At 42.3% G+C, this 10283-nt stretch overlaps 1 protein-coding gene across 1 annotated transcript in view; it reads left to right on the top strand.

Annotated features, from left to right (window-relative positions):
• Window positions 1-2205: 2205 nt before the first annotated feature.
• The window catches only part of OVCH2 (ovochymase 2), a gene marked incomplete at its 5' end in the record, with an annotated part of 32440 nt that continues 24362 nt past the window's right edge, over window positions 2206-10283 (top strand). The window contains 4 exons of the mRNA XM_081170554.1: window positions 2206-2410; window positions 4092-4198; window positions 6482-6573; window positions 6879-7051. Coding sequence (XP_081026680.1) covers window positions 2206-2410; window positions 4092-4198; window positions 6482-6573; window positions 6879-7051 — 577 coding nt within the window. The remainder of the gene's footprint in view (window positions 2411-4091; window positions 4199-6481; window positions 6574-6878; window positions 7052-10283) is intronic.

The raw sequence follows: 10283 nt of genomic DNA, 5'->3' as shown, positions 1-10283 counted from the left end.
AAAGGTGATCAGGTGAGTTGATGGTAAAGGTCATCCAGATTTTAGCTGCCTACCTCCTGAATGAAGATTGGGCAGTGCCTGCTTGTCTCAGAAGCAATGCAAATAAGCTGCTTCGCTATCAGTGGTGAGCCCACATTCAGCTGCCACCATCTCTTGCTCCTTATCAGAGATACCTTATACCAGTGGTGGGGAACCTTCCGCCCTCCACAACAGACTCCTATCAGTCCCAGTCAGTCTCCCAGCACAGGAGAAGCAGCATGGCTTGTGGAGAGGTCCAAGGGCCAGATAAAGATGCCTGGATGCATTTGGTCTCCCAGGCCTGCCTTAGCAGGAAACAAGCACCAGGCACAGAGAGCAGCAGTTACTGGCCACGGACTTCACCTGACACAAGCTCTTAAGGCAGACTGAGAAACGATGCATTTTAAATACTATTAAAAGAAATAATAATTGAAGTATGTACAAAACGGTCCAGGAGAGCTTCAGTTATCTTTCTGGAAAGTTTTAAAACTCATGGTGCCAAGGAATCCTAGGAGGTACAGACCTTGTGACGTCCTGTTCTATAAATAGTTTATATTGCAAGAATGCCTGGGAGTTTTAAAAGGTCAGCATTTCTGAAATTTTGCACATTGCCTTTTGAAGAGAAACCTGGCCTCTTACAATTGCAGTGGTTTTCATGGGATTTAAGGTCCTTTTTATAGTGACTCATCAATGGACCAGACCCTAAAAGCACCTTGTTTTATAATCCTAGGAAAAGTTAGAAACTGCTTTGTTCATTTCTGAGAGAAAAACCTGAAGCTTAATCCAGTTAAATATTTTGGGCTGGGAAGCGTTCTGATCTGAGACTTGCAACCTGACCTGGATTGGGTTCCACTAAGTCTGCAGCTCGAGGGTTCTCCTGGACTTGATGCTGTGGAGGCGCTGGTTGTATTGGTAACTAGCAGTATTTTTATAACAACAATAATTTAAAAAATTGTTTAGGCTGGTTTAAAGGTGATTTGAAGGACTGCTGTCTTCCAGTCAAATCCAGCTGGTCCTTAAGTTGCACTGTCAAGGTCAAACAGATTGGTGCGCATTAAAGATGCTACTTTTTCAGAGGCCCTGTACTTTGGAACTCTCTCATAAAGAAGTTTTCACTAGACGTTAAAAACGTATTTGTTTCAAGCTGCACTTCATTAAAAGTTATGTGAACTGGGCTCTAAACCACTGTTGTATTATTATTTTTTGTAATTGGATTGTTTCATTGGTATTTTTAAATTTGCTATTTATATTACTTTATTACATTTATATCTCACCTTTCCTCTGAGGAAGTGGCATATATGATTCTTATGCTACTCATTTTATCCTCACAGCAATTTGGTGAGTTGGAGGAGGGGGCTATTGGTTTCATTTGTTATTGTTTTTATTATGTATTTTGTGTTTTTATCTTGTGCTTTTATGCTGTGAACTGCCCTGAGTTCTATGGATGAAGGGCAGTATACTACTACTACTGCTGCTGCTGCTGCTGCTGCTGCTGCTACTACTACTACTACTAGATTAGGCCGAGGGATAGTGACTGGCCCTAACTTGCCAGGTTAATTCCATTGCTGAGTATGGATTTTAACCCTGGATTCCCAAGTCATCATCCATTATGCTAACCACTTTACTACACTGGTTCTCCAGCTGTTCTATATTCCTTTATTTAGGCTATAATTTCTGTGCAACTGAAGGCTTTATCTTGTAATTTTGCACAACATCCATGCATAAATATAGCAGAACTAGCAACTGTGTTTTATTGAAAATGTGCTCCTGGGATGAGATATTTAACCAAACAAGCTAGTAATAAGTTCAAGTGGATTCAATCACATTAGGTTCCCTAGTAAATTAATTTGGGTTGTGGTGTCAACACAGAGTGTTATTTTGCTCTCAAATCTATTAAAGAAAAGAAGGAAAGAAATCAGATGCAGATAGCCTTGGAAACAGCTGTAATTAAACTGGACTTCTAAATAATCAGCTAAGCTGGTAAAGGACTTTGTGTGATGACCAGCCAGGGGGTCTGCATTTATTGTTCTTTTTAATGTATAGGCTGATCTCTTGAGACAGTCAAACTCAGTATTTAGCAGGCTTTTCTTTTAAACCCACAGTCCCTTGAGAACTGAAAAGGAATCATGCTTGGTTAAATGTGGGAAAATTTAGTAATGCCTGGTTAAAAGCTTTACAGCTGGATTAATGAGTAACCTACACTTTAATTATACTGCTACTGCTCTCCCACTGTGTTTTAGCTTCTTCTTTGCTACTATAAAGTTCTCCACGCTGTTTAACTTAGTCACTTACAGCCTGAAAATGCCAGTGTCCTCGGGCGATCTGCTGTTACTTATGCTTGGGACAGTGTATCTTAGAGAAGGAAGCTCTGCACCAGTGTCTAATCAGCAAGGTATGGCTATGATTTTGTGCTTGTCTTTAAATGTTTTCTAACAGCATAGATCCATATTGCCGCATGATTAATAGATGTTATCTTCGCTCGGAGTGCCCCCAGCCTGGTTTATTTCGAGGGAGATTAGACGTTGGCTGTTTAATGAGCATTCATTCTGATCCGTTTGTGCGGAGGTTTGATAACACTTGCATCGACGCAAGGTCATTTCGCATTTTCCAGTGCATTTCCCCCTCGCTTTCCTTACTGCAGAAAGTTCAGTCTTTTGAGGAAGTGGGTTTGTTGTGCAAGACTTTCCAAACCATTATAAGTGTGAAACCTGAATTGGCCTGTGTGATTGAATCCCACTCAAAAATAGCAGCAATCTAGAAACCCCCCTTTTTTTTTTAGTTCTCAGTTTCATCCCAGCTGCAGCTCTTCTGCATGGGGTGGAGTGATTTCCCTCCCCTAGTCCAAATTGCCTTGCCTAAGGAGCGGATTCAAATGCCCTGTGACAGCAGCTACATGCATAGTGTAATGCAAGAAAAGCAAGCCATTGCATGTATAAGTGGTGTCCAAACTTTTTTCAAAGAAGGCCAGATTTAATGAAGTGAAGGGCCGTGAGGGCCAACCAAAGTTGTTAATCTTTTCTTTAGGATTGAAGTTGTTGAGCTTTTTAAAGGGTTGAAGTTGTTGAGGGTTTTTTTTTAGGATTTTACCCCAGGAAATGAACTGCCACAGACTTTGGACATGCCTGTATTGTATATGAATCAACTTTATAATTTTTCAGAAGAGTTGCCATGTGGAATTCATGCATCAAAACAATGAAATCACTTGTTTCTTCTTAAAGAATAACAAATGTATTGTAGTGCATACTTCCTTTATGATCCTGGAGATAGGCTATTTGTGAAACTTTGTATGACAGCAATGAATACCGGTATATTTTTCTGAACTTTACTTATTCATATATCAGTTTTGATGTTTATGTGATAGATAAAAGCCATAGAGGCAAACAAAAGTGCTGCTGGACCTTTGATAAAGCCAAATCTGTTATAACTTCACAGTGGTTTCTAGCTATAGCAAACTTTTCCGGAGAGTGATATTTCACTTCCATTTCAATTCTGTGAAGATATTTCACTTCTATTTGGCATGAGAATGTAACTTGTTAACCACTGTGTATATTTCCAAAATAAGCTATGACAAACACACCCCAAAGCCTGGGTTCTCTTCTTCCATCTGAAATCCCAATAATACCATTTCTATAGAGGTCTGTGCATAGATGTTGTTATGTTTGTTAAACATACACATATATATTGAGCTATTTTTCTTTGCGAAGGTCAACCAGCAGAATGAAAACACAAAGTTTGAGTGCACTTCTCAAATTTAGAACCTTGAGTGTTGATTGTTTTTGCTAGTAACTTGAGTTTTACTCACGGCGTTCATAGTGACTTGCAGTGCAAGCCTTCTCTACTCAGAAGTAAGTTATACTGAGTTCAGTAGGATTACTCTGACATACATAGATGAAGGATAACAGCCTAAGATTAGAAATAATACAGATTATTAGATATTAATGGGAAAACTTCAATTAGTACCATCTGGAAGTGAAAAGTTATTTGGCATCTTATGCAAAAAAAACTGGAGAATGACATCCAGATGTCTTGCCCTCCCTCTCGCTTTTCTGCACCCTTGTTCTTATGCCTTTCAGATTCCAAGTGTGGGCAGAAAGTGGAAGCAAATTCATGGCATCTTTATAGCTATCTCTCTCGGATTGTTGGCGGGACCCAGGTGCAACAAGGTTCTCACCCATGGCAGGTGAGCATATCCCTCCCAGTTACAGTTTTAGTCCAAGATCTAAGGTCTCCAGCTCAGCAGTCCTCCACCTGATGCCCTCTGGATGTCCCAGACTACAGCTCCCATCATCCCTGCCCATTAGCCATGCTGACTAGTGCTCATGGGAGCTGTAGCCCCAAACATCTAGAAGTCAGTAGACTTTTGCGGAAGGCTGGCCTAGCTTATCATGGATGTGAGGGGAAGGACGGACCAAAAAAACAGGGTATTGCTTGAAGGTGGCAAGAATCACCATTCTCTCTTGGTTGCTGGAAAACGGTTGTGATTCATATATTGCCTACAAAGTCACTTGTTTGCTACCCAGAACTCCCTTTGGGAAGAAGGGCAAGATATAAATTTAATAAAAAAATAAATAATATGAAGCCCTATCGGAAGATACACTGAGAATACAACCCTAAGCATGTCTACTCAGAAGTAAGACCCATTGAGCTCACACCCAAGTAAACAAGGTCTGGATTGTAACCTTAATTTTCAGTGAAAGGGAGTCTGTAAGAGTATATGGTCTACTATTTAAACAGATCTTTCAGATCAAAAATCAGTGGTAAAAGAAGTGTTTCTTTTTCATGAGTGCCCTGTAATATTAGAATTTTGCAGATATACAAGTAGAACATAGGGGGAGACACAGCTTAAGTATTTAAACAGATAGCCAAGACTGCCTCCCCACATCAGATCTCCAGAAAGAAGCAAAAGCCCCAAAGGCCCTGATCTTTTCTAGCTTCTATGTATGTGTCTTGTAATCTAATTGCCCCAGAATGCTTCTTTTGTTTTCTGTTCTCAACTAGCTTGCTGCCTCCTCCTAGCTAGAGAGGGGACTGAGAATGAGTCATCTTCTGCTTCACCAAGCCTCCTTGGACCATTTATCTGAAGTTTCCTAAAATAAATAAAAACCCCACATGCCTGGCAACTTTGACACAGGCTTCTATGGGAATCTCCAGCAGTACTTCTGGTTCCAATATTCCACATAATACTTATTGCGTGGCGAGTTCCCGCCCCCCACCAAGATAAATAAACACACGAGACACCATAATTAAGGTTAATTGGGCGAATTAGGCCACAACTTTATTGAATTCAGGAATGAGAGGCATTGGCTTAGGCATTGGTCCTAACGACTATCCGGCTCCAGCCCATTTGCTGGAGACACGGTGAAGGGTTAACACTGATCGGGGGAGTCTCCCGCCGAGGCACGTCGACTAGGAGCTCCCCCGGGTCACCGCTCTGGGGCGTGCCTTTGGCCCACACCTCCATAGGCTTCGGACAGGGCCACGCCCCCCGGAGTCCTTTAACGGACCACCCTTCGTTCACTGGGGGGAGGTGATGGCGTTCCTCCACCCCCCCACATCCTCTTAACCCCTTCTTACCAATGCCTACCGCCAATGCCGAAGAGTTGTGACGAGTTGCTACGAGGTAGGCGAAAAACCAAAGGCTGGAAATTGCCAATTGGGAAAAATTCCTACCATGCCCCTTGTGGCGACAGGCCGAAGCCCATAGCAAAGTCATACCTACCTAAAGCCCAACTAAAGGGAGGGAGGGTGGGGAAACGTGGGTTAGCTGGAGAAGAGAGGGCGAGCCCCCTCCGCTCCGGCCCTAAATAGGGCAAGCCACGCCCCCTGCAGCCAGCCGATTGGCTGGCCGGGAGGCGTGGCCGAACGGGATTCCCCTGCTCTCGCGGGGGCTGAGACCAGCCCCCGCTCACGTGGGGAAGGGCGTGATGCCCGCAACCCCACCTCCTGGGGCAGGCCCGGAAGTGGCTTTTTGTCTCCTTTCCCCTTCCCCTCATTCTTTCTGCTACAGGGAACAACTAAGATATGATGAGCATGAAGGTTAACATGTAAATGTAGACATTCACTGAAACATAGGGAGAGAGGGAAGGAGAAAAATACTAAGGTGGCAGGATTATTTTAGTACTGTCTACTTATCACTTCTTTGCATGTGAATGTTTGCATTACAAGACAGATACTGAGAAGCTCTGAAAAGTAAGAGTTCTATAGGAGAATGTGATAGTTAGCATTCACTTCTGCTACATATCCCTAGTAATTTGGTGTGTGTGTCCGCGTGCATACACCCCCCCACACACTATTTTCAGACATTAGCCAAATTCATTAAGGATTGTAAACATTCAAATGTGAATGCCAACAATCACCATGTTGGGACATGCAAGGCACCTCTTCTGTTTTCTGTCTTGTTTTTGCGGATGCAATAAGAAAAGGTTTGCATTTTCTAATGTGACATGTTCTCTTTATGGCACAGGTTTCCTTGAAACGAAATAATCGTCATTTCTGTGGAGGAACCCTTGTTTCCTCTCAGTGGATAATCACAGCTGCTCACTGCGTTGTAAGCAGGTACAGATAGAGAATTCCATTCTTTTGTAAGCAGGTGCAGATGGGGAATTTCACTTGAAGGCCAAAAATTCCAGGTTGTTGTTTTGTTATATATTTTTCATAGCTTTTAAAAAATGTGCACTGCACCTGAAAGCAGCTACTGAAGGGCAGTATATAAAGTCATAAAATAAATATAAATGCATAAATGAAATATTTAGGGTTTGGTGCTATGTGATGCTATTTCTGTATTTTGTTTGGCTTTGTTTCAAAAGATGAAAATCAGTTCCACCCCCTTTTTTTTATAATGGTTTTCTACCACTATGCAGATACCTGCTTGGTTCACTGACCGTAACTGCTGGAGAGCATGATTTGCGCCAGAAAGAGCAGGAAGAGCAAACCCTACATGTAAAATCAATCACCAGACACCCAAAATTTAATGTGAAGAAACCAATGGATTATGACATTGCCCTTCTGAGAATGAATGGTCACTTTAAATATGGTAATCTTGTCTACAATTACCTGCCTGTTATAAACATTATTTGTAATACTCAAGGGAAAATAATTTATTATCACAAAGCATAGGTGAATCACAAATTTCATTGCCAGAACTGGTGCCTTTCCATTGCTTTATTCAGGAGAACTCCTAGGACCAAATTGATGGGGATATTGTGGACTGTGTAGATTAATTTGTTTCTCAAGGCGAGTGTAGTGTGATTGATTTGCCATATGACCAGCTTTACAACTCAACCACTCTCAGCATGCCAGCTGGGTCATGTGACTTGGTCATGAATCAAGCTGTGGCCATGGCCAAATCGGCTGCCAAGAAAAATGTGGCAAATAAAGAAAGTACTGGCATGCCCACCAAGTAATTTCTCACAATCTCTCTCTAGTGTGCTGAACTGAGAGCACAGGAAGCAAAGAGGAGAGAGATCTTGCAAAGCAGGTGTCTCCCCGCCCCCCAAAGAACCTTGCTGGATCAAACCGCTGAATCTGACATCCTGTTTCTCACAGTGGCCAAGCAAATGCTTCTGGGAAGCCCACAAGCAGAGCTGGAAGACAATAATCATAATGTCACCATGTAAAGCCATGCACTTAAAAGGACTAGCAGGAGGCTGTTTCCCCACTCCGTCCCCATACAATACAATTCAGACAAACACAAACGGTAATAAAAAAATATTGAGGTCTTTAAAAAACAACGACAGCAGCTGGTACAGCGATCTTCACAAGGGGGCAGTTTCACAGATGCAGGGCTCCCACTGAGGAAATCCTATTTCTGGTACCGGCTAGTCTGCAATTGTCTTAATGCCTCAGCAGGCAGTCCTTCAAATAGCCTGGTCTCTCAATCTGACTAATCTCTTTGCACCCCTGGGAACATTTGGGAATTTGAGAAATTGTAAAGGATAACACCGCAAAATTTCTGACGTGTGGAATGTGGTTAGCAAACTGAGATTGTCTTTTGGGGGAGATCCTAGCTACATAGTGGGTCCCACATAATACAGTTAAATTAGAGTTGCAATACATCCACAGTTTCCCAGACATAGCCAAGATTCAACTGTTGGAAACAGCACCCAGGCGGTTAAATGTCTGGGGAGATCTGGACGAGTGGCAACCCATGTCAGAAGTGTAGATTTTGGTGAATTTCCTTAAAAATAGCTCCAAAACTTCATATTTTTTTGTTTTGCAAAAAAAGCAGATCAGAAGGTCGGTGGTTCAAATCCCCGCAATGGGGTGAGCTCCCGTTGCTCAGTCCCAGCTCCTGCCAACCTAGCAGTTTGAAAGCATGACAAAAAATGCAAGTAGATAAATAGGTACCGCTCTGGCAGGAAGGTAAACAGTGCTTCCATGCACTGCTCTGGTTTCGGTGTTCCATTGCACCAGAAGCAGCTTAGTCATGCTAGTCACATGACCCGGAAAAACTGTCTGCGGACAAACGCCAGCTCCCTCGGCTTGTAAAGTGAGATGAGCGCCGCAACCCCACAGTCGTCTGTGATTGGACTTAACTGTCAGGGGTCCTTTACCATTACCTTTTTATTTCTAAATATGATTGCTCTGCATATCCCATCTCCCCTTCTCTGTCTCTCTCACTGGGATGAACAAGACACCCTCTCCTTTGATAGCTGTGTCCCTTGCTTGGCCTGGATGTGAGTGTGTTTTAGTAACCTCTGACTTTTGGGTGATTAGAATGCAGCCTACTGTACAAAGTTTTCTCATCCTTGCTCTGAAAGATTAGCGAGGCAGGACTTAGCTTTGCAGAAGCCATGCTGATCTTTCTTCAGCAAGACTTGGTCTTCTATGTCCTTGATAATTGTGTTTTTTTCTCCCATTTATCTGGTGGATTCAGAGCATAGCTCCCACTGTGCGGACTGCAAGGGCTGCAAAGGTCTAGTGACTACTGTTTGTGCCCTGAATCCCTGGAGAGAGCACCACCAGTCACTGTAGACAATATTAAAACTTTAAAGTGCATTTGAAACACATTCTTTCCCTCAAATAATTCTGGGCATTCACAGAGTTGCAATTCCCAACAGCACTAGACTAATGACAGTGCCCAGAATTCTTGGCTAGGGGGCAGGAAATGCACTATGAATGTGCTTTAAAGTCATACACAGCCAGAAGCTAGATAAACCAGTAGAATAATGTGGTATAAGGCAATTTTCTAAGCAAAGTGGGGTCACATCATGGAGAAATGGCTTACACACTGCTGTGTGGGACTGGTACTTGAGAGATATGGGGATCTTGCAGTAATCTTTATGGTCCTATTGTAGCACCCTGCTTGTGGTTAACGCTTAGCTGGAATGAAATATTCAACGCAGCAACAGAGAAATTAAAATAATAATTTATTTGTCAGACAAATAAATGAGAGGCACAGTGGTATATGGTTACCAAGCTCTGGCCTGGCCTCCTGCCATTATGGCCAGCACTTATATTCCCTTAATCCAGCCCCCCTTTGCTCCTCCTGTGGCTGCCTCTGTTCAATCAGCCTGGTTGAAATTTCTATTGGTTGTTTGCTATAACCAATCTTAAAAGATACACCCATATCCTCCTGTCCTTATATGGAACACAAAGAGCTATATATTGTTACATCTATAAATGACAAATAAGTAGTAATATATCTTACATGTGTCTCAACAAGGAATCTTAATTACCAGCTCACCTCTTGCCTTCCTTGCCCTCCAAAACAGATGGTTAATAATTTTAAAATTTTATCTTGAACAGATGTCAGAGACCTTGGGTTCATATTCTCATGCATCATCAATGAAATATCTCCTTTTGGAGGTCTTTAAACAAAGGCCTGACAGCTATATATCAGGACTGCTTGGATGGCGTCTCCTTGTCTGGCAGGGGGGCTAGGCTGGTGGCTGACTTAATTTCAGGATAAATACAACTCTTACAACTATATGAAATAAGAATCTAGCATTTCTTAAATCCTTTGCATAATTACATTTAAGCCAGCATATTTCATACATTATCATAGATAGCTTTTTAGAAGGATAAACTTCCTCAAAGTAAAAAGGAAGGAACAGTTTACAGCCTCAAAATAAAATAGGAAAAAAGCCTCTTCCCCTGTTTACACTCCCCCCCTTCTCCAGCCAGTTGCTTTGTTTTCCATGTGCTCTTGGCCTTTTGTCCTGTGGCTCAAGTTTAACGGTTTTATTTTACTATTTACCCATTCCTAATTATGTTGGGTCTATGTAACCTTGCTCTTCAGCCTGTAATTCCCCCTTTTTACGACT

Source organism: Podarcis bocagei (genome assembly GCF_964188305.1).
Source record: "Podarcis bocagei genome assembly, chromosome: 1".
NCBI lineage: Eukaryota > Metazoa > Chordata > Lepidosauria > Squamata > Lacertidae > Podarcis > Podarcis bocagei.
The sequence above is the reverse complement of the archived record's forward strand: the minus strand, read 5'-3'. Positions and strand labels throughout refer to the sequence as shown.